Raw genomic sequence first — 25,021 nt, 5'->3', positions numbered from 1 at the left:
GCCATTAGCCCCTTAGTGGCCACAAAAGTCAGTAAATGCAGCTTTAAAGAAGCCTCATTTAGCACCTTGATAAAAGCACTATAGCTTAAAATATGTGTGTTACACAGGTAGAGTTGTGCAACCTGGTTTTCATTAATTTTCCTTTTTTTTCCCCTGATAAAGTTAAATCATTGTGTCAACTCACTTTTTTCAACTTGCTATTTTTTTTAGTTTCCTTGCACTTCAAATAACTTCTCTCTTACTTTCCCCTATAATATATTGTACCTCAGTGTCAGTGTCATTATGTCTCTGTACCTAGGATAATCAGCGTATTTATGTGCACATCATGAGTGTGTTCACCCCTTCTTCCAGGTTTATTTCATCCCCCTTTCCCAACCTTCATCCTATCTCCTCCAGGAGTCTGAATTAGATTCAAACAAGCAGCTGGACAGCCCATCAGAGGAGGAGCCCTCCACACCCAAATTGGCGCCAACCACCCAGAACCCAAAATATCAGCTGTTCCTCAACAACGAGCTGAAGACCAACGGGTTGAGTAGCAGGGATGCAGATGGTCCAGGAAGCAGCGGGTCGGTGGGGGAGAGCAGCCCAAGGCCAGCACGATGGGAGACCTCCCGGCTGGGGACGAACCACTTTCGAGGGTCTCTAGAGTCCCTGGCCTCGCGGGACTGGGACACTATGTCTGATCGGGTGGGTGAGGTGGACCAGGGACTTTGTGTGAGAATGTGTATGTGATTCAGATCAGCGAGATTAGAGATAGTTTTTATGATAATCACATTCTGTTTTACTGCTGAACAGCAATGAATTCAGAAACACTGAACCAGTTATTAAACAGTGCCATCTCCTGGACAAAACACAGACTTAAGGTCTGTTATGGCTGTGCACTGCAAACATTTCCATCTAACCAGGTCATTTTCAAACCAAAAAGTCTTATTTTCTTCTGCCAGTGTTGTTAAATTTAAGTGCCATTTTCCTTTATTCCAGTATTCTGTCTTGTTCCAAAATGCTGATATTCACTTCAAGGAATTAGACTTTTGGGACTCAATAATAAACATCATTTACTTGGAAAAGTGGAGATCTTTTCCATTGTGGAAATCACAAGGTTTTTCTCTATTTCCTCATCCTTTTCTGGCTTTTTACCTTGTTTGTTTTTTAGATCCTCAAATTCCCAAGACCTCAAACAGTTAGTGATGTAATGTAAATTTAAGAACTCCTATATCCTGCATCTATTCATGTTAAATCCATCTTTTAAAAAAAAAAAATAGATATGGCACCTTTAATTTGACATTGTAACATGACTAAGTTAACATTGTAATAATCAGCAAATGACAAAAATAGAAATGTATCCTTTATTAGTGTAGTTATTTACTACTGCAAGTAACTACACTGACTCACATGACTCAGCGATAACTTAGAACATGTAAGTCTTTGTAATTTACAGCTTTTAATGTCATAATCCTGTTAAAGTGACTGATGTCTAATTTAGCATTAATATAATGATAAAAATGTTTCCTTTCCAGTCATTGAACATCAACATCTCCTGGAGAGAACACAAACATCAGGTTTCTTATTGGCCGTCCTGTTTGCCTATTCTCAACTTCTTCCGGCCTTTTACTCTGTTTTTAGATCCTTTTTTGTCAAGTTCAATTATGATTGAGAAACTCAGATTTATGCACAGTCACAAGTCTCTAATCTAATGTAATCAACTATTTTAAAGGCACCTTTCATGCAAACTGGCAATATGGCATGGTTCACTAAATACAAGTATTTACTATCATATATGAGCATCTGTTTCAAATAAATTAAAACTGACTCGATCAACAATAATTCACCACATGTAATCATTTGTAATTTACAGCTATGTCACCATCCTGTTAAAGTAATGAATGTATTTTAGTATAATTGTTTAGCTACCATTAGTATAATTTTTTCCTGTTTTTGTAATAATCATGGTGTTTCAGTGTTAAAATGCATTACATTAACAGGGTTGTTGCACAGCATTGTAGCAGTTTAAAACACTGTCTTTGCTGCAGTCTTGCTTCTCATTATTTCTGCTCATATATTGAAATGAGAACCAAATTCAGCAAAGCAACAATCTTGGCTACACCTGCGCTTATGAATTTGCCCTCACTGTGCACTTGAAGAGATTTTTGGTTCTTGTCCTTTCTTTCTGTTTTCCTTCTCTCTCTGTTTTCTTTCATTATTGATTGGTGGTATGACATCGGTGTTGTGTTGTTTGTTTACAGCAGGGTGTTGTTGACAGCCCTCCCAGAGTGTTCAACAGTCCCTACAGCACAGCCATCTCCATGGATTACAACCCCATGTACCGGATGTCTGAGTTCAAGGTTTGTAATGTGGTAGTAAAAGGAAAATGTGTCTTATTACAATGTTGTGTTATATAGATTACTTTGTTTGTTTTAGTGCCTCAGTTTTCTAGCTTTAGAAGTAATCTTAAAGAGGCCATATTATGCTTTTAGTGATTTTCTGTCATTTATATACTATTATGATGTCGGATGTCTACACATGTGCTGAACATGGTCAAAGTTCCAAAACTTGAATGCATGTAGAAATGCTCCCTGCATATCAAAAGCCAGGGCTTCAACCTGCTCTGAATGCTTCATTTGTGACATTTGTTAAGGTCTTTCCATGTGTTGTATGTGTTGTACACTCACATATTTCTGAGTGGATTTTCGCTCAAACATGTACAGCTGTATTTGAGAATTTGACATTTAAAGTAAAGAACGAAAAAAAGTAGTGAAATCCTGCTACTATAGATTGTTTCATATTTGTGACGTAGCCTCCCGAGTGGCGTAAATCAGCCATGACACAGCTTCCGAAAGCTAACCAATCAGAACAATTGGGAGGCGGGCCTTAAAGAGAGAGGAGCTAAAACCACCTGTTTCAGACAGAGGCTGAACTGAGGGGCTGCATAAAGAGACTTTAAAAAAGGAGTTTTTTTTAACTGTAAAACATGCAAATATATTCCAGTAGAGACCCAGAATATAATTATAGATCTGGAAGTGTGTAAATTCTGTCTCCTTTAATGTAAAATAAACATGATAAACTGATTTCAAACTGACTAAATTAGTAAAATTTGGGTTTACCAAGGAAACCCCTTCAAATACGTACAATATTTTGTCAGATTTTTTCAACAGCAGGACTGATATTTTAAATAGAATGTAAAGTCAAGGTTACTGAGCCTCCTCCGTGCCCCCCTCCTCCTCAGCAGGGGCAGGGTGGTCTGTCTCCTTCCACCTCAGAGATGAACCTGTATAGCTTCAACAGTCGTAGCAGCAGTCCTGTGGGCATGACCACACCCACCCTCATCTCTCCCCGGACCCGATTCTCCGCCTACGATACCCTGATGAAGAGGAGGACTGAGGTCAACAACACTGTACGTTTACTGAAACACACACAGATAACACACACTCTTATCACCTCTTCCACACTTTACTTTCATCTTCATATATATATTTTCGTTGCCGCAGGTGATACCCACCACCCACTACAGCATGCGCTCTGCGACTCTGGGGGTGCCGAATAAAAAAGACTACATAGAGGAGTTGACCAAACAGCTGGGCGCCTGCCAGAAGGTAGGGCTCATAGTGTCATATGGATGCCAGACCATGGTTGAGGCTTGAGAGAAGGGCGCTGATACATGAAGCTTTAAAGATCTGTAATATTAACAAGACTATTTCAGCAGACCTAGCACTAGTCTTCAGCCAGAATATTGAGCCAGAATGTCGGCTAGATGATGCTGAAGCATTAAGAGGTTTTGGGATTTGAACCTATTGTTACTCTAGATGGATATATATATAACAATATATTTGATGGTGTGTACTGCATGTCCTCTCCAGCGTAACCAGTTCCTGGAGGCAGAGAGTGTGGAAATGGAGAAGGAGAGGAACCAGATCAGGTCAGAAATTATTCCTTTTTTCCTGTTTGCATGTTTGCCTGCTCACTTTTTCTTTTTGTCTGTCTTTCTACTTGCTGTCTTTCCTGTTGTCCTCCCTGTTTGGTCTAATTTTTCTCTTTCTAATGTCATTAAAAGAGTACAGTGGAGTTTCCCTTTAAGTTTCTCTTGAAAGTTTTAAGCCTTTTTGCACCTGTAACCATGCCCACAAGTGATGTAACAGTGTACTCATCACACCCTTAGTTCACTGTTTTTTTACTGTAGTGAGACGGTATTAAGTTACTCTTGAACTCCTCTCGTTCTTTGCCTTCTCTCCTCTCTGTGGTCTCAGTGTAAACCCAAAGTTTGACACATAACAGTCTGATAAATGTCTCTCTCTGAAGGTTTGAGATGCGTGGCCTGCTGGTGAATAATGAGGACCTGCTGAGGACTAACACTCAGCTGAACATTGAGATGAAGAGGATGAGAGAGCAGATGGTGGAGATGGAGAGAGAGAGTCAATCCATGGGAGAGAAATACAGAGAGATGGAGGTGTGAAGAGATGGATGGATAGATGGATGATGCTATAGTTATGCATGTGTTTGGATGATGACTCTTGTCTTGTTGTGTGCAGATTGAGGTGAAGCAGGCCCGGGACTTGATGGTGGAGGCCAACACTCAGGAGTACGCCTTTAACTTCCTCCAGCAGTCCCTCAAAAACAAGATCCAGGACGCTGAGGTACGCTGAGTTACACAACTGCAACCAAAATCAAAAACTAGAGAGAATGAAAGCTGCAGAACCATGTGTAAAAAGACTTTGTGAAGACTGTGAAAATGACAAAATGTGCACCCTTAAATCTATGTGTGATATAATATATAATAGTGAAACCCTGGACTAAAGGTCAGAATACACACCTGCAGTTAGATAACAAACACAAATGTGTGCTGACTGATGCTTCAGATCACAGTGGAACCTGAAACACATGCAGAAACAAAATTGCTTTTATCATCTATGTTCATTATAATTAAACGAATATAAAAAAAGCATCACATTCTGTGCAGAGATACAATTTTATACCAGAACACAGACAAGAAAATAACGAAGGCTGTAAAGTTCAACTAAAAGCTTCTTTACATCCTGTTGGAGTCAAGTACAGCAGTGGTAAAAATGAAAATACATCTTGAAATATATTATTTTATATTCAATAATATTTTTATTCAATAAATAATTGTAAAAGTTGATATTTTACCGTGAAAAACTCTGAAATATCACAGTTTGACAAGACAGTGGTAACAAGGTAATCAAGTTTCTTTAAAAAAAACTGCAGAATCTCCTGTTTTCATTTTTCACAATGAAATAGTTGCAGATTCCAGACAAGCGTAAAACTCTCAGGACCAAATATAACAATCGATTTTAAATGTTTCAGCTACGACATAGTGTATGCACATCCCCATATGCACTGGCAAGGAGGCACACACTATTTTTGAAAAAGATGAAGACATGATGTCAAAACATCATACTGTAGCTGTTCTCCATGAATCTTTTCAGCTCAGTTTCAGATAATCTATCACGACATCATGCCTGGATTTATTTGTCAGCGTAGGAAAGCAATTGTGAGCATGAGCTGTTTCCAAAACCCCCTCTTACTGGTGTATTCAGGTGTTTATGGGAATCTCCAACAGTCAAACAGTAACACACACATGCTGTATGAGGAAGCAGAGCTCTGAACTGTGTGTGTGTGTTTGTGTGTGTGTGTGTGTTCAGGAGAGCCTAGAGAAGCAGACGCAGCACGCTAAGACACTGGCTGAGAAGTTGTGGCTGGCAGAGAGACAGCTGGAGGAGCTGGAGGTCGACAAAGACACCAGAGACAAGAGATCGTCTGATCTCAACAACACCATTCACAGACTGGAGACCGAGGTACAGAGACAGTTTCATTTGGCCAAAGGAAAACCAGAAAATGTCAAAGTATAATTCCACTAATCAGTCAAATTTTAGTGAACAAACAAGGATTGAATCTTTATTTCCAAACACATTTTTCTCAGGGAATCCATACAATAGACACTATCATGCTCCTATGAAGGAAGGTTGTTTAGAGCTGTGCTGGTAATCACAAGTGAGTGTATGTGTTTGTGTGTGCAGTTACAGATGTGTTTCTGTGTGTTTCCAGCTGAGCGAGGCCCTGCAGGTGTCCACGCAGTCTGCAGCACAGATGAACCTGCAGCAGAAGCTGCGTGAGGACGCTCAGCTGAGGGTGGAAGAGCTGGAGGAGTCTCTGCTGGAGAAGGACCAGGAGCTGCAGAGACTACAGGCTCTCGTGAACAGACTGCAGGGAGAGGTATTTCCACTTGTACAACACTTGAGTTCACGACAGAATGAATTCCCGTCAGCCTCAGCTGTACTTCAAGACATACTGTAATACACTAATATAATCAATTTAAGCATGCCACTCTAACATGCTAAAGTAGCCTGTTACATTTTCTAGCATCTTGGTTATTTGGTGTCATCTTGATTCAATGTCATTGGATAAATGAAACTAAGAGATGAAAAACTTCCTTCGAATAAAGGCTGAGAACATCTTTGGTATGAATGCAGCCTCAGGATCTGTGTGTTTTCCCGTCTTTGCGTGCAGGTGTCTGGTAAGCTGATTGATAAGGAGCGGACGCTGGAGGAAGAGATCCAGCTGAGAGAGAGGATACAGCTGCAGTGTAAGCAGGCGGAGAGGACAGTGGACGACCTCCAAATGGAGCTGCACAGCACCAACCAGGCCAAAGATGACCTGGCCAAACAAGTCAAACAGTTTCAGGTATTGATCCATAAACTCAAACAGGCTCAGGTTCTGGTTTCAATTATTAGTTAATTAATTAATATCTCACAATTCATAGACAGTTTCAAAGTGCTTATGTGCTAGAATATATTGTAAAAGTATTAAAAACAGAGGAATAAGGTTGTCCTGGTGGCCTGGGGGTTTAACACATTGACCACATACTCCCACCTGTCCCCTCATTTCATGTCAACTGTCTATTGTGCGCTTTTTTTTAAAGGCTTTAAAGCGAAAAATTGAATCACATAATATACATTTCTAGGAAATTTGAAAAGAAAATGGAATGATGGATAAATACTGCTTCAGATGCTTTTGCACCATATTTCTCTGGGAAACACTTAAAGTAATTAAGGCTGACATTATTCTATGTTTTTTTCTTATTGTCAACATGAAAAAAACAAAACCAAACATGTATTAGTTAGTCTCTCAATACCCTGACTTTCCTACCTTGTTCTCAGCCCCAAACACATTTGTTCCAAATGTAAATCGTACAAATATAAGCAGCTGACACATAGATTCATTTTTTAAAAAGGCTTGCTGTGTCCTTAAACTGCTGGCCACTGTAGCTTTGAGCAAACGTTACTCAACCAGGAGAAAGTTGTGTATTTATTGGGGACTATTTTCAGCAGCAGATTAATACACATTTGGAGCTCTAGTGAGTATTTACAGCAGCAGGATGGTGTGTGTGGGACTGAAAATGACGTGTCAAAAATGTGTGTGTTCATGGTAATGAGGGAACATGTCACAGTGCAACAGTGTGGCTGACTGATGTGTTTTCAATCACTTTGGAGCTCCAAAGCACAGAGGAATGAGATATGTTATGATGTAGATACACACACAATACTTCTTTGTTCTTTTTATGGGATTTGTTGAACATGAGGAAAATATAGAATATCACCAGACTGCTCCTATAAATACATTAAATATCAGTATAAATCTCAGCTATGAGCAGCATCAACACAAAAATGATTAACCTGTGTAGGATTGCAAACTGCTAATCAGGCTGACAGTGACAAAAAGATATCTGTAATTAAAGAATAATTTAGTTCAAACACTTTTTTTCTGTTTTGGATAAATTTTAAAAAATAGCAACTATTTTTTTCCATTTCCTGAGTTTTCCATCTTTCTATTTCCAGCCACAGATCAGAGGATCCACACAGTGTTTTACTCACATGACCTAATCATTCAAACAGAGAGATGTCCACTTGAATTAATCAGTCATGCAAACCATCAGAGTTTGGGGTTAATGGGGTATTAATTATGCAAATCCTGTTTAGCAATCAGCGCGCTAATTCCATAATCCCAAATATTCATCATGTAGCTATTTCTAAAGATACTTAATCTGTCCCATTTCTAAATAACCTGAGTGTGTTCTGCTGATGAGACGACAAACAGTTGTCATCATGAGAGAGTGACCTCAGATCAGAAGCTGTTTGAAAAAAGTTAAGTGGAGTTGTTTGAATGATGACTTATTATTTTGCGACTGTCTCTCTCAGGAGAAGATAATCGACCTGGAGAGTGATCTGGAGGAGCTGCAAGACAGTGAGCAGAGATGGGCCGCCAAGCACAAGAGAGCTATCGAACAGGTAAACACACTGAAAACACACAATGAGTAAACTGAAAATATTCATTATTCAGTTTGACTGATGTGATTTTGTTGGTTATTGACACATATCCACCTTTGCTGTCAGACCGAGCAGCTGCAACTGAAGCTGATTCAGGAGAAAGATCTGAACGACCAGCTGGAAACTGAGAAGGCCACCATGGAGAGACAGGTACTGTGTGTGTGTGTGTGTGTGTGTGTGTGTGTGTGTGTGTGTATGTATCATCTCTTTTTTTATCTACACTTAACACAGTTAGACCTTTTGATCTCTGTCAATGACATCCCTTTTTCTCAACACCTCTCTCTGTCTCTGTTATTCAAACTCCTTAGACGTATACTGGATATTTAAGAGTTTGAAAAATAAGAGAAGGGTATCACAACCAATATTCACTTTTTGAGTATAAACACATAAACAAATATAAAGATACCTTAGATGATATCAAGAACATTGTTGTAAAACTTCATGTGTAAGCATGTAAATTATTAAGAATCATGGAACAAAAGGATAGAGGGTAAAGTGCTTTTAATACCTAGTCTCTAATAAAATATCTGTGTATGTATGTGTGTGTGTGTATGTGTGTGTGTGTGTGTGTGTATGTGTAGTTCCGTGAGCTGCGTATGGAGGTGGAGGAGCTTCAGAGCTCCAGAGTTCAGGAGGACGTCATCTCCAAGACAGAGAGCAAAGTCAAAGAGCTGGAGAACATTCTGAGGACTGAGGAGAGGTCAGTCATGTGACTTTTTTTTAAAAACAAACCTCTGTTCTACCTACCAGTTTTGTTTAAGTTACATTTTAATTGACCATTCTCAAATGTATGCTGGACAGTAGATTTTAGATTTTTGGATTTCTGTTTCCAAACAGCCATTAGTTTCCATTCATAACTGTAAAAAAGGAAAAACAACTGAAACTTGCTTGGGTTGTGTAGTCCATCACATTGAACAGCAGTCTGCACTTAAGCTACATCGCCACACACCACACATAATGTAACTTTGATAGTAATTAACTAACTCGATGTCAAGTGTGATGGATTACAGAACTCATTAATGTTGCAAAAGCCTGCTAATTGATTTCAATTCTGTACAGAACAGCATCTCGAAAAGGTAGAAAAACCCCAGCAGCATGGTTTGCAGAATACTTAGCTTTTGCTACAGTCCTGTAAAGTGAGTTGTTGGCTAATATGTTTGTGTTCTGTGCAGGAACAAAGCTGTTCTGGCAAATACCATCGGTAAACTGGAGAGGAGGATCAACGAGCTGAACAATCAGATGGAGGAGGAGCACAGAGTAGCTACTGAACAGAAAGACCTGGTAATACACACACACGCACACACACTCCCCACATGAGGGCAGTACAGCATCGCAAAACAGTCTGATCATGTGTCTTCAGTCTGTTTAAACCTTCATTAAACCAGAGCAAAAAGCCTCACTTAAATCATCTTTTTCAAGAGTGTCCTGGATTTGAGAAGAAGCTCTGAGCTTGTATTATCATAAGGAGTCCATGTGTGAATAGTTTACCAATGAGGTTTTCTCATCTACATTTCCAAATTATAATTTCTAGATCAATCATTCCTAATTTCTCACTTTGAAGTTGATTTAAACTTTCTGACCGCAGATTTGTTGTTTATGCCAAACACTTTTTTAGACTTTCAATATTTGCATATTCTTTGTTTATTCTCCTTTCATCTCAATTCCCCATTTGGAAACATTCACTTGTTTGTTGACATTGACAAGTTGTTTTTTTCTTGGATATTCTTCTGAGAATATTTGATTTTTAGGAATTTAGGAATTGCTATCTTATGAGAAAATGTTGTAAGGCTCTTTTTGGAAATTTCTTTTTTTTTTTTTTTTTTTTTGCATTCTGTTCCCTCAACTCTTTTGGACACGGAGAAGTTGATGCATTTTAAAGAGAGATATATTTGTATGATTCTGAAGCAACATATGATGCAGTGAAAGGTTGCATAGAGACATTTACTGTACGTATAATGAGATAATGACTCATGCACACAGTATAATGACATAATGACTCATACACATGTCAGCTAGCACCTCAAATGAAATGAGCAGATGTGTTTTTATGTCTCTTTTGTTACACTTAATATGTCTGTCCAAACTAATCGGAGCTCTGCGATTGGTCCTCCAGATGACCCAGAGGATCCGCACGCTGAAGCGTCAGCTGAATGAGGCGGAGGAAGACGCGAGCAGGAAGGAGGCGCAGCACCGCCACACCCAGAGAGAGCTGGCTGAGGAGAGAGAGACCAGCGGGCGACTGCAGAGGCAGCTGCTGGACCAACACCTGCAGACAAAGTACATACACACATTTATTTTTATTTATTCTTTTTTCTTTTTTACAGGGGCAAAGCACATTAATCAACATCAGTGTAAAAGTGCTGGTGTAGCCAAGAAGCTAATTTTAACTGTTGCCCCTTGGCCAAATGTTAAATTAGCCAACAATAAAAACACAGTTCACCCAAATAACAAAAACCATATTTTCTCTGTTACCTTTATTTACCTTTTGGTGTCAGATTTGTTTATACCTAAACAATACAAATGTATAAAATAACTTCACATAAAAATTATCACATAAAAAAATTAGGTGTCTGAGGACAGAACAGTACATGTCTTTTATGCTGTATGCCAGTTCCACACATGCACACGTTGGTCAGGTGGTATACAACTCCATCTTCCTAGACAGGCAGAACTATGTAAATTCTCAGATAGTCTTTAATATCTCTCTTTAGGGTCTACTGTTTCTATACAGCAGAATATAGTCACAAATATATGATATTTATACTCATTTCCCTCTCTCTTATTTATTTACCTTCACACCATTTCTGTGGCAAAGTAAAGAAACATCATCTCTGTCTCTGTCTTCACCAGGCGTAAGGAGACTCTGTCGATCCGTCAGACTCTGGATAACCTGCGGTTGGACCTGAGCGTCGATGACGAAGATGACGATCAGCAGCTGCCGCAACAAACAAACAACCACACCAAAGTCTAAACCGTCACGCTCCACCATCTCTCATTGCAAAACAAGTGTGTGTACCAGCATGTACATTATGTTTTTAAAAAGCATAAAACAGGCTACATCTTTACACTGACAGTGCAGATAGGATGTGATCACATGTAACATTTATTTAAACCTGTCACCACTAGTTTATTTACAGTTAAAACACAGGAAGTGTCTGCAAGTTGCACAAGAGAAAAAACATTCTTCCAGTAAAAGTTTCCTTGCGGAGCGGCTCAAAACATGAAAGGTTCAACTCTCAAAAGCCTGAGCCAGAGACATTCTGCTCTCTGACTCATATTCACTCATCAGGAGTGAACATAGAAATAACAACAGATGTTCATTTCAGCCACAGGAAATAAATGGTGTTGTTAGTTTTTTGGCTTCTTCATAAGAACAAAAATGCTACATGTGATGATGTGCATATGTCCTCCAGGATCTTTTCCTTCACCGGTGTTACTTTATTTGATGGATCCTGTAATTTCCTAATAATTCTCTAGAAGGTTTCCTGGAAAGAACTATGTAATCTGGTACTGATGATAAGGGAAACAAAGACAAAATTCTTAATTTTACTTGAAAGAACTGCTCCTTTTATATTTATTCTCCATGTATGTTGAATTGTATCATCGCCTGTACAAAAATATGACATTTTATGCATGATATTTTAGACCTACTGATCTTTCATGATCATGCTAGCAATTCATTTGAACTGATTCATTGAAAGTGTACCAAGTGAACTTCTTCTACAGTATTTTCCATATAATTTGTACCAAATTATATTCTTCTCCCCTGGATTTCTAGGAAATTAAGACCTTACTGATGTATCGCTCTCTCCTGGTCACCATCATAAAGTACAACAGTAGCCAGTATCCATTTACATAGAAACAACGGCGCTGTGGAGAGAAGCTCCTGGTGGACTCAGCCTCACTGTCACTGTGAAAGACTCATCATCATCAATACAGCCTGTTCTATCACATTAAACATGCACTAGAATCATGATCTACTTGTTTACCAAAGAACATGAAATGAATGTACAAGAGTCTGGTACGTGGAGATGTTGACACACATAAAGGGAGAACCTACTGGTGACAACAAGGTGATGATAAGGATGTGATTAAGGTACTGTGTAGGTAGAAATCTGTTTTTATAGTTGCTACAACAGACAGCTGGATTTTGTTATTTATACATCCAGTTGCACAAAAACTTTATGGCCTTTAAGTCTGAATGGACTCCGACAGACTTGAGTTTGATGACGTTTAGAAAAGAAAGAAAGAATTGCTGGTTCCTTGCAAATTCTACAAACTTCTCAGATTTATCAGCATTTTTTTATTTTTTTTTATTTTATGGAGCTTTGCTGACAGGTCTTTGTTAAGGAGGGATTCTCTGTGTTAAAAGTTGTTTAGTTTCACATGTAAATGTGCACTGGCCACATCCAGCTGCAGTATTTGAACATTTTCCACACCAGTTTTTGACATATTACAGGGTAACAACACACAACAAGATGAAACTGTGGAGAAGTGATCTCACTTTTGGATGTGATTGTAGTTGTTTTTGATTCACACACAGAAAACAATTCCGAGATTATTTATATTGAATATTTTGTGTTTGTTGTTTTTATTATAGAAGATTATTGAATTTTCTGTATTTGCAATCGCTTGCGGGACAAAATAATTTCAGAGAATGGAATGTATGATTTTAGAGCTCAGTTTTTCAAGTGTTTTAGGGGGTTTGCTGCTGTATTGACGTAACTCACTGTGCCTCCCACATAACTGTTTATGTGACAAGATTTTGGGGTCTTTTAGTAACAAAGAAAACAAAACCAAAAAAAAAAAAAAAGTAAAAAAAAAGAAAATCTCACCTTACACTTTGTTTAATGTGCATCTTTGACTGTGGGCACCTAAACAATTCAGGATGGAGAGCAATATGTTTACTCAAAATACGTTTGGAAATGTTTAAAGTGCAACAACTGAGATATTTGAGCTCTCAGAAGTAAAATAAATCTGTAAATATTGTCTGGATACAAGATGTATGTTAGTAAATTAGTAAAGTGTGGAAGAAGAAAAAAACAGTTTATTATGTTAGAAACACAGTTTCAATGTTTTCTAGTTTAGAGCAAAGTTTTTTTTTTCTCTCAAAAACAGGGCCGGGTCATTAAATCCTCAGAGGATCAGTTGCTGGTTTGATTATGGCCAAAAGCTTCTTTGATACTTTAGTTTAAAGGAAACTGACTTCCTCCTTCTGACTGTGTTGAAAGTAAACTGAAGCCGGTCCTGTTAAGAAGATATTCTGCATGTTCTCTGCTTGAGGGACGTCTGTTGTAAACACATGAAGCTAATATTCAGATGCAGTTTGGATTCTCTGTTATGTTTACATTTGTTGGTGTATTTAGTTTTTTCTCTGAAAGTTTCACAACATTCTCAGCTGTCGGGGAGATGGTGTCACTAGTGTGTTTTGGTTTATCTCTCATCATAACAAAAGAAAGTGACGCTGTCTGCAAATACTTTATGTAAAAAGAAATGAAATACACAGACTTATTTTTATAGCTACACTTCACATTCTGCTGGTTCTAATGTTCTGTTTGGGTATTTATTTTTGTTTTTCACATTCTCTCTTTTGGTGAGAACTTTCTTAAATAAACTCTTCTCCACTGTGAACTCTGGGTATTGTTTGTGTGTTTGTTTATGAAAATGGATTCTCCTCCAAATGTAGATGAAAAACCTTCACATAAAGAGGCTACTTTACTGTAAGAGCTGTTATTTTGTACCGTAAGTAAAAGGCAGATGACTATTTCTGCCTAGTTGTTAGAGAACTGTCTAAAGTCATTTGGGGAAGAGGACTCTTGAAACAGTGAACATCAAGTCTGCATTATTTTTGTCGGGGTTACATAATTGTTTTGAGGTAATGCAGTGCAGAATTTTCAAATTAATCAGTTTCACAGCTCAAGCAAGTGTCTTCTTACTGATGATTATACCATATTGAAGTGAATAGAAATCAATGGCTGCCTGGAATAGAAGAAAAAAAATCATACAAAAATTCAAAACTATACAGTATATGTTGAAAAATGGTTAGCAAAATTGTTCGTAATTAAGGAGCCAAAACTGAACATACTGGTATGGTCCTTTAAATTTTATGTCACTCTATTACAATTTCTTGTAAGTAAAACTTAAACCTGGATTACAGAGTGACTCAGATACAAATGACAGATACTGTAAGACAAAAAACAAACAAACAAACAGAGAAGATCAAATACATTTCAATAAATATATGAAACACACACCAGGTAGGGGGCCTAAAGTCAGTTAAGGGCAGGTATGATTCATGAAAAAAATAGATCTTAAATTTGTATTTTAAAATGCTCAATTAAGGCTGCAGATAATCCCATTTTCATTTCATTGCCAATTAATCTTTTGATCTAAGAAATGTCAGAAAATGGGGAGAAATGCTCATAAAAATCCAAAGGTGACATCTTCAAATGTATTTTTCTGTCCAACCAACAGTTCAAGAGCCAATTGTTACAATTGGGAAGATGGAACAAGGTACTCTTTTGGATTTATGCATAAAAATGTCTTTACAATGATTCAATTTAATTAATAGTTGCCTATTCATTTTCTGTCTGTTGACTAAATAATTAATGAACAATCTGTTAAGAGTTATCAAATCACTGATATGGTGGAGCCAAGTAATTACAAGGATTTTACCCCTACATCTTAGTGAGGCTCCACAGCTGTTGTAATTTAATTGTGAAATTTATGAGTCATCCACACACTGATTTCATCAAGGCATGTAAAGTAGCATAATTTCAGAGCTAATCAGATTTGTATATACTGCACAGAAAGTTGAATATCATCTGCATAGCAATAATACAAATGCCATCTAGAAGTGGAATAATATAGGTCCAGGGATTGAGCCTTGAGGAACTCCACAGGTCAAAGGATAACAATTGGACATCTTGTCAGAAGAAAGAACTTGCCAACTTGAGCTGATATGGTAGCAGGAAAAACACCCAAGTGCCACAGCAGACATCCCCTTGTGAACAAGTGGAGATGTGCCTAGTAATGGTGCATGAGGAATGGTCAGGAGATTTCTCTCCCTGGACCAAATTGCTGCAGTAACAGAGTAACTTAGACCCTGACCAAACCAGACATGCTTCTAAATCTACAGTACGAGTTACCTTAATATTAGAACACTGCAATATAACTGAATGTTATACATACATATCTGACTTAGTGAAATTGAAAATGTAATCATTATGATGTCCACGTTTCTCAATACAAACAGTGTAAACAAAACTGGGCGGGGGGGGTGGGGGATTCCAGCTTCTGACTCTGAAAGGAACCCAGTGATATTTTTAAACATGGTGACCATAATAAAACCTGAACAAACGCCTATTTATTTGAATCAATGAGCCAGCTCTGACTAACCAGCTGTGTCCTTACATACACACCCAGTGAAGAGATAAAGTGTGATGTTCTGTTTGCAGGCAAAAACAACAAACACAACATATTCCAAAGTTTTTATAGTACTAAATCATCTTTAATCAGCTGTCAGATCTCACAATGCTTGGATGAATTTACTGCAAAGTCAGTCAATCATCATCTACAGCAAATGCTTTAGCTGAATAAAATGCAAACAAGTGACTCTACAAAGATACTCATCAAAACATACTGTACATGTTCAGTTGCAGTTTATAACACTTTCATAACCAAAAAGCCATCTTTTTTCATTTTATAATGATTTTATTATGTATTAATATTTTTACTAAAACAGGACACACTGTTTGAAAGCAACAGAAGTATGTATTAAATTCACACTTCATGAAATGTGAGGAAAGAAGCTGAATCAGTGTCGGGAAACTCTCATCAAAGCTGCCGTCTTATGAATATGTCAGAAATTTTGATTATGATCTGATAGTCATTGTCATGGCGGGGCGTTCCTGTCCTGTAGTTACTGTGACTTTATTGGTTCTTTTTCATGGGAGCAACAAGGTGTCCTATCACAAGGTTTTTCTTGTATGTTAGCAAACTAATGTTTTTTCGAGTTTCATTCAATTATTTCATAAAACAATTAATGTTTCTTCAAATGCTACAGTGTTAGCCCTAGCTAATATTTAGCATGCTAACATATTTATGTATGGTTATGTAAAATATTAACATACAAACAAATGTTAGCACAATACCACTTTAGCGTGCCAAGGTTAGAGGGGAAAAACTGGAGCCTATAAATTCTACACACTGCACTTTTAAATTTGATGATGAATCTGTATATTCAAGTAGCTACAGTTAGCAGCAAAACTAGTCATATTTTACTCTGCTGGCCCCATAGAGTGTTTGTAATATTTATAACATAATGTCAGAGTCAAAGCAGATCATGAGGTCACCACTGAGAAAACATAAAAAAAACAAAGTGAGAGCTAAGAGGAACATCCACTGATGTAAAAATAGAGACCTCGGGACAGTTATATTGTGTATGACAATAACAGCACTGCCCTGAACATTAGATCCTTTGTCAACATGGAGTTTGCTGCTATGGAAACCAGAGAAACAGCTGTTACAACTAACTAGCAGCCCTTCAAAAGTGTTGCAGTACTTTGTATCTTTGTTTTTGTTACATTTTTGCCATTTACTTAATTTATTTACAGCTATATACTTTTACTACTACATCACTACTTTTATCTACAGAGTACTGTAATGGGCTTTTACTTGAGTTTCTTCAAGTGACTTACTTAGTTAAAGATGCATTTAATATACATATTCATTTTGTTATAGTGCCTCAAAATCCACAATTTTCCTCCCACTCAGCACAGTTTGACAACATCAAAAGTGATTTGTTGGCACTACTGTACAGAGCCCCTGAAGTCAAGAAATATGGTATTATTCAAGATACAGGTTACGTTATTGTATAGCCTTTGTGAACAAGGTAATAATTTGTGTGCACAAGTTCACTATTTGAGATAAATGCTAACATCAGCATAGCAACATGCTCACAATAGGGTGTTCACCATCTTAGTTTAGCCCATTGATTGTGTATAATATGGACGACAGGTCTCCACTTCCTACCACTATGTAAAAGTGAAGCCAAAATATCTCCTCTCCAGGAGCTGCCATCTTGCTTGAGTGAGTCATTTGGAGCCACAGTCTGCACAGGGATGATAGCCAGCAGGACACACCCCCTCAGCCCTCCGACAGAGGTTTGAGAGTGGCTGTCATAGCTGTCAATCATGACATCACACCCCCTTTTTATATTGTCAAATAACTAATTGAGAACAAACTTATCAGAAAAATTAGTACTTGGATGTACTTCAGCATGATAAGAACTATGTAGTGACAGAAACTATCTTTGGGAAAAATGTATTTGACGTGAACTTTGATATTTTAGTTTGGCTCATCCCTCCCGCTAACATGGAGGGGTGGGGGGATTTATGACCTATACTATAGCCAGCCACCGGGGGCAATGGAGCTGTTTTGGCTTCACTTTTGGGGGAGCTGCCATGATGTCCGTCTTTATATACAGTCAATGGTTTAGCCTCTTAGCATGCTAACAATTGCTAATTAGCACTAAACACAAAGAACAGCTGGGGCTGGTGGGACTGTCATAAGTTATGCAAGAATTTTGTCATAAACCAAAGTGTTGGACAAACTGAAATTTTGACTTGATGATGGTGCTAGATAAAAGTTATTACAATGTCAAACAAAGTCAAAAGTCAAAGTTATTACAATTTATCCTCTGGGGACAATGCATGTCTCTACTAAATTCCATGACAATCAGCAAAATAGTTATTGAGATATTTAAATAAAAAACAAAAAGGTCATTGGAATTTATCCATTGGAAAATAACCATAAAAAATCCCATGGCAATCCATCCAATAGTTGTCAAGATATTTCACTTGGAACCACAAATGTCAACCTGATGGTAACACTAGAAGAAAAGTGAGAGGTTTAACAAAGTCAGTGAGGTTAATCCTCTGGGGACAATGAGTGTCTGTACACAATTTTATGGTAATCCAGTAGTCCAATAGCCATCCAAAAGTTGTTGCAATATTTCAGTCTAGACCGAACTGGTGGACTAAATAACTGATCATCTGACATTGCCATCCCTAGATTCAGGCTACTAGCCTGGCTAAAAAATGAATATTTCAGGACTTGGATGATAAAAACAGAAAATTTGTATTTTGTTTTTTGTGCAGAGTTGCAGAAAGCCTTCGTGAATGCCTGATCAACATAGAAACGTCACGCCGCTGCTGCTATCAGACTCTTCTAGATCAATCAATCAAAGAAAAGCTTTTAAAATTTTGTAACTTTTCTGATAAAAACATAGTGCACATTATCCACATTAAAAGTGGAAAAAAACTCGCAGGATAAAACAAACACAGAGATTTATTTGCAGCTCTGACATCAGAAACACCGAACGCATCACAGGTCATTTCATTCTCATGGTGTCAAACATGCTGACGGTGCAACAAACCCAACAAACACACACAGGCATCGATACAAACAGTGAAAACTGAAACGTTCACAAACCGCAGGCATCAGAGAGAATTCACACAGAGGATTTCCAAAAATAAAAGCTCTTAGAGGTACTTGGATTGGTTAGTTGTCTCGATATATCAGCACAAAAGAACAACATCATGACTTCCGTACTCTTTTGCGTCTGCTTTGTAATCTATAATCAACAATGCATTAAAATATTCAGTAGCTCACAAACTTTACAGAGGATCAGACAGAAGAGTTAAAAACAGGCACAACATGACTCTTCAAACAGTGTAAACTTTCAAAGTGAATTCATAAACTACATTTAAGACTGAGAAGGTTTACGGAGGAGATGCGTCAGGAAAAACATGTTTCAACACAGTCAAGTTAATGTAAGATACAAGTGTGGCATAACTGAATACTGAATTTAAACAAAAAGGCATCAGAGGACACATTTTCATGAAATTTGAGAAAATATGATGAGCAACGCAAGAAGGAAGGCTCAGATTAAAGCTGACAAATTGGTTCGGAAGATTGTCACATTAAAAAGGCATTGGTTCAAGGTTTTTAGGTTTTTAGAAAATGGTTTTCGATTTGGAAATCTTGACTCCAGGTCTCAAATACTAAGAAAACCAGTGCCAATAATAACGCATTACTTTTGTTCTGTCAATGCTTGTTAAGTTATGTTAATGTTTTCTATTAGATCATTTTGTCTCCTTTCTCTATTTGAGCTGAGATGTCATCTTTTTTTTATTGTAAAATAAACTAAAATTGCTGAGTAAACATTTTGCTGGCAACAGATTTGGGCTTAAATTAGTCTTTTTAATCAATAAGGTTCTGCATGACAGATGCCTCGGGTAACCAATATTTCTTTTTTATGTTTCATCCAACTTTTACCAAAAACATGGAAACTTTTCAAAAAAACATGCAACAAGTTACAAACCTGATTAGTGGTTTTAATGAAATCAACACTTGTTAAGATTAAGATTTTTAAAAGACACTTGTAAGACGTTTTAAAGCTGCATTAATCAATATTTTCATAGAAAAATTGGATGACACGACTATGTGTAATGTGAAAGTTGGCACTCATAGTGGACCCACAGAGGTGGACCCACCTCTGCAGCATTATACAGAGCCTTTTAGCCTCTTTTAGCTCATAATTTTGGTCTTGATGCAGCTGTATTCAGCAAACAAGCTCTGATAAACCCGCTGTACATACCTACTCAGCACCACATGCTGGACGGACAAAGTTAGAGAGACAGATATTGTTCTCAGTAGTTGGTGGAGACCAACCTGAGCTAAAAGGAGAGTGAATATTGCCTCTACATTCATCAGATGGACACAAACACAACTCCAATGATGTGATAATGTTGCTCTGTGGATGTGTAAATAAGCAACTGTTTTAGTTTAACATATTCACCAACTTTAAAAGCTGATAATATGTTAATGCTGTTCCACTGCCCCCTAGTGGACAAAAATTCAATTAATGCAGCTTTAAGTCAAACCATCATTCTGGTAAATCTTTGGAGACAATTTTACTGAAATATCTTGCCTCACTGTAACAGAACTTGGTTCATGAAACAAAAAATAAAACCTACAGTATATTAAGAGGATTTCATAAGCTGCTTCTGTAACACTTTAGAAATATGTAAAGTTATGGTTAGTGCATTATGATTACATGACTTCAGACCAGAAAAAAAGATAAAATCTACTGATGTGAGTGTAAAAAGTGAGCAGATGATTAGCTGAAACAGTACAAACAAACCTACACAAATATTTTCTGGAAAAAAATCATAACTATTCTATGGAGCTCAGTAACTGGGAGATAATGTTAGAATGTGAGCCAGAGTCCTAAGTCTTTTTACATCAATTTGTTAAGGTTTTTATAAATTGTAATCAAAAAGTGGTGAGTGTTTAATATGGCACTGTGATCAGATGTTGGCATATGACTTGGCTTTCAAACAAAAAATACACACACACACACACACACACACACACACACACACACAAACATTTTTTAAAATGTGAAGGCAATTTTCTCTGAGTGAACAGCAGAATGAGGTTTGGGTTTATAGAAAACCAATGCTTGTTTGTGGTGTTTCCTTTTTTTTCGGCACACTGGCAGATTAAAGGTGACAGCGAGGTGAAGCCAAAGTATTATGGCATCTAAACTGAGAGTCTTTTAATGGAGTGCACAATACAAAAAATATTACTGAAAAAACCCATATTTAATCAAATATTGAAATTTTATAATATTTAAAAGACCACAGCAGTCTTTTGCTGTTAATTTGCGACATGTAGGGTATACTTAACATTACTGCTCACCCATTCTGCTGCCACTGCTTTCACTCTCAGTACACTTTGAAAACCAACCTGCAGTGATCTTAATATTCTTAACATTATGCACTTAAAATAAATATTTAGCTGCCAGCAGGTGGCAAGCAGAAAGATGATTTCTCTTGTTTCTTGTGCAAATCAACATCTCAACATTTTTTCATGATGTAAGGCAGATCAGGGTGTTACTTGATTTAAGGAAAATTGTTGAGTTACAAAGGAGATAATCTTGGACCAGAAGCAGATTTTGTACATTTAAAGAAACAGAAATTTTCAACTCAATTAAAGTCTACATGGCCTCTTAAGACGAATGTTTTTCGTTGTGCTCCAGGTGCAAAAAATGCAGCCTTTTAAATAGAACTAAGAGAAATTTAGTTTAGTTTAGTTTTAATTTCGCTGGGTTTTCTGCACAGCAACTGTTAAATGGTCTGGTAAACAAATGGAAAAACAATGATAGTGTTAAGCAACAAAACACAATAAAAATATGTCTTAAACAATTACTACTATACTTCTTTAAAATTTTATAATAGTGTGTTTTCTTCACGTTAGAGACACATTTTGTCAATAAATTTGTAATTTCTGGGTTAATTTGACAACTGAGCTCAAGAACACAGCAGTGAAAATCATAAGTATAAAAGCAGCTGAGATAGTTTTCTCTTGACTTACATGAAAATAACAAAAGAATAGGTGTGTGAAATATAAAGAATGTAACAAAAAATGACAACAGTAATAATAATCTATGTTTTATAATTCTTTTAATATAAATTATTGGTCACTCTATATTCTAACATAAATGGGGCCTTAAAGCGATATTTCACTTTGTGTGATTTTTTGATAAAAAGAGATGAGGTCAAAATTTAATCAGCTGCACTGAGGATCTAATGTCACCAGACTCAGGTCTATTTTCATGATCCCCAGCCTCACTACCCGCCCCCCATTTGATTTTTATCTGATTTTCAAAATGCCACGTTAGTTCTATCTGTAAAATAGCATTTATCTTTTTTAGGCTGCATTACAACATCACGTTCAGTTAAATGTTAGTAAGTCATGGTGATAATGGTCCCCAGAGCAGCCTATATTTTTAGCTGACTTGTCTCAAACTCCCACAGAGATTAAAACCTGTCCTGCCACAGTGAAATAACGCTTTAAAAGCCAAGGCAGTAGATCCGTTTGGAACAATGCGTCTATCCTGGTCTATAACAAATGTTCATGATATACAATGTTGGCTTTTTTTTCTCCGTTGCACATGTGCCATGCTGTATCCATATTGGCCCTACTACATGAATGGTATAATGTCTACAAATCTGCAGTCAGCCAAGTCTGGCAGCATCACAGAGGTCTAAGAGAGTTAGCTTTGTTCAACAGCAAAATATAACCAGCCAGGCTGCAAACAAGTGCTAGCTGAAACATTTGTGTCTGTTGAGTCAGTCAGAAAAGTTTTCAAACTGAATAATCTGAAGTAGGGCTACTAATCAAAATGTAAAAGTATCCAAACACTGACAAATTGCAACACATGGCTAATACAGGTACAGCACAGGAAACAGTGTGAAACAGGGAAAAAATAAAAATAAAAACACACTGGTCACACAGTTGCTCACTCTAGTCCAGGAGGAAAAGTTTCAGGAGGGGACAATGACTTAATTTACACAGCCTGTCATCCAGTGACAGCCTAAACATGAAGTCAAATCTTTCCCTTGTTACAAAGTGATGAGTAGATAAGACTTTAAAGAGTTCAAATTAAAGTTCCTTTGCCTGTTTAGGTCCATTTAAAATCATTAAAACAACTTTTGAGCAGAGAAATTGGGAGCGTGCAGAGCTTAATTCCCAGGCTGCATGTTTTAAACTAGGCACATTATATGTCTGACAGTGATGAAACTGTCCTCTCCTGTTTTAATTTCCCCCTAAACAGAGCTCAAGCATGGATAGAGCCCAAGGGCAGACAGGCTGGGACTGTATTAGCTTGAATATCCACTAGAGGGGGATAGGGTTGTTTCATTGCCAAAGTGGCAGACAGTTTGGATGGAGAAGGAAGAAAAAAGGGTGGAAAATAAAGAAAAGAGGAGGAGAAGATGGACAATGTTTAGTTTTGGAGAGAAGGGAGTGAAGAGGAGAAGACAAAGAAACATGCAATAAAAGATGACAGAGAAGGAGAAAGTAAAAAAAGAAGGGAAGTAGAAAGGACAGACGACAGAGGAGCGCTGACTGGTCATTTCCTGAATCGGCTCTTCATCTAGCATGCACATTTCTTCTCATTAGGCGGCGCAGCGTCAAGCTTTGTGGCCCCGTTGCCATTAGCCGGCTCAGCAGGCGGTTTGTCGACGCACTGCTCCATCCTCTTCATGACCAGGTCCAACAGTGTTATCACTGCCTTGTCGACCTCCACTCCTGTCGCTGCACTCGTCTCAAAGTACGGGATCCTGTGAGCAACAAGAGCAGAAATATTTGTTTAAATACAAATATGCACACTAAATCTAAATATTACTTGGATTTGATCTCAAACAACAGACACAATCCCAGATTCCTATTCAACACCATAGATAAGCTCATTAAAACAACCCTGCCCACACTGGTTTCCTGCTTTACAGCTGAGGTCTTTAATTACTTTTTAATTGGAAAGATTGGGCTAATCAGGAATGATATTACTGGTAAGGCTGTGTCCCTCTCCTCTGATCCCTCTCATTTCTACTTCTTTCTCATACCGATTACTGAACCATCAGCCACCTTTTACAGTTTGATCCAGTTGATTCAAACACTCTCTCTCAAACTGTCACTGGCTCCAAACCAACCACATATGGTTTGTTCATTATAGACCACTGTGATAGGAAGCCCTTTTCTTGACAATATCAATAAATCCCTTAGTTCTGGAATCGTTCCCACTGCTTTTAAAACAGCTGTAGTTACACCATTATTAAAAAGACCCAGCCTTGACCCACAAACTCTTAACAATTATAGGCCGATCTCAAATCTCCCATTCATGTCCAAACTGTTAGAAAAGGTGGTTGCCAGTGAAGTCACTGCCCATCTATCCAGTAATAACCTTCTTGATGAGTTTCAATCCGGTTTCAGGCCCAAACACTATTGAAACTGCACTGACCAAGGTAACTAATGATCTATTAACTGAAATGGACTCTGATCTCTCATCTGTTTTGCTGTTACTTGATTTAAACGCTGCCTTTGACACTGTGGACCATGACACCCACCTACAACGTCTTGAGAACCTTATTGGTCTCATGAGGCTGGCACTTACTTGGTTTTGTTCATACCTGAGTAATAGAACACCAAGTGTTACATACAATAATATTATAACTTCCTACTCTAAGGTCAAATACGGTGTCCCACAGGGATCAGTACTCGGTCCTCTTCTGTTTTGTGTTTACTTGCTGCCCTTGGGTCACATTTTCAAAAAACAGAACATAATGCATCACCGCTACACTGAGGACACACAAATCTATCTTCCTGTAACGGTCAGCAACGCCTCCAAGCTGCTTAAATTAGAGATATGTTTGTCAGAAGTCCATCACTGGATGTGCAATAATTTCCTGCATTTGAACGCACACAAGACTTGCTTGTTGGTCCAGCTAGATTCACATCGCTTTTTACAGATTAATAAATTGATCTTGATGGCTGCACAATTTCTCAGACCCATACAATTAAGAATCTGGGAATAGTATTTGATCCATCCCTTACATTTGAGCCACATATCAAGTATACAACAAACTGCCTTCTTCCACCTTTGTGTAATAGTCCAAATCCAGACACTGAAATCCTCATACATGCCTTCATAACATCTAGAATAGACTACTGTAATGCACTTTTCTCTGGCCTACCTAAGACAGCAACAAAAGGTCTTCAACTGGTCCATAACGCAGCTGCCAGAGTCCTCACAAGGTCTAAAAAGTTGGATCATA

At 37.7% G+C, this 25,021-nt stretch overlaps 2 protein-coding genes across 11 annotated transcripts in view; one reads left to right on the top strand and one right to left on the bottom strand.

Annotated features, from left to right (window-relative positions):
* LOC137170422 (cingulin) overlaps positions 1-13,967 on the top strand; it is a 44,778-nt gene extending 30,811 nt beyond the window's left edge. For 2 of the 6 annotated variants that reach the window (XM_067573799.1, XM_067573793.1), the window contains 17 exons: positions 397-687; positions 1,518-1,559; positions 2,244-2,342; positions 3,224-3,391; positions 3,486-3,590; positions 3,855-3,913; positions 4,294-4,441; positions 4,524-4,628; positions 5,655-5,807; positions 6,058-6,225; positions 6,520-6,693; positions 8,208-8,297; positions 8,403-8,486; positions 8,918-9,036; positions 9,509-9,617; positions 10,450-10,613; positions 11,187-13,967. In XM_067573799.1, coding sequence (XP_067429900.1) covers positions 397-687; positions 1,518-1,559; positions 2,244-2,342; positions 3,224-3,391; positions 3,486-3,590; positions 3,855-3,913; positions 4,294-4,441; positions 4,524-4,628; positions 5,655-5,807; positions 6,058-6,225; positions 6,520-6,693; positions 8,208-8,297; positions 8,403-8,486; positions 8,918-9,036; positions 9,509-9,617; positions 10,450-10,613; positions 11,187-11,307 — 2,199 coding nt within the window. In that variant the 3' untranslated portion in view covers positions 11,308-13,967. The remainder of the gene's footprint in view (positions 1-396; positions 688-1,517; positions 1,560-2,243; positions 2,343-3,223; positions 3,392-3,485; positions 3,591-3,854; positions 3,914-4,293; positions 4,442-4,523; positions 4,629-5,654; positions 5,808-6,057; positions 6,226-6,519; positions 6,694-8,207; positions 8,298-8,402; positions 8,487-8,917; positions 9,037-9,508; positions 9,618-10,449; positions 10,614-11,186) is intronic. The other 4 variants (XM_067573794.1, XM_067573796.1, XM_067573798.1 and 1 more) reach the window with 4 other exon arrangements.
* Positions 13,968-18,668: 4,701 nt separating this feature from the next.
* The window catches only part of rab27b (RAB27B, member RAS oncogene family), a 67,573-nt gene continuing 61,220 nt past the window's right edge, over positions 18,669-25,021 (bottom strand). For all 5 annotated transcript variants that reach the window (XM_067574067.1, XM_067574071.1, XM_067574068.1 and 2 more), the window contains exon 6: positions 18,669-23,530. In XM_067574067.1, coding sequence (XP_067430168.1) covers positions 23,344-23,530 — 187 coding nt within the window. In that variant the 3' untranslated portion in view covers positions 18,669-23,343. The remainder of the gene's footprint in view (positions 23,531-25,021) is intronic.

This window comes from Thunnus thynnus, chromosome 19 (genome assembly GCF_963924715.1).
Source record: "Thunnus thynnus chromosome 19, fThuThy2.1, whole genome shotgun sequence".
NCBI lineage: Eukaryota > Metazoa > Chordata > Actinopteri > Scombriformes > Scombridae > Thunnus > Thunnus thynnus.
The sequence above is the reverse complement of the archived record's forward strand: the minus strand, read 5'-3'. Positions and strand labels throughout refer to the sequence as shown.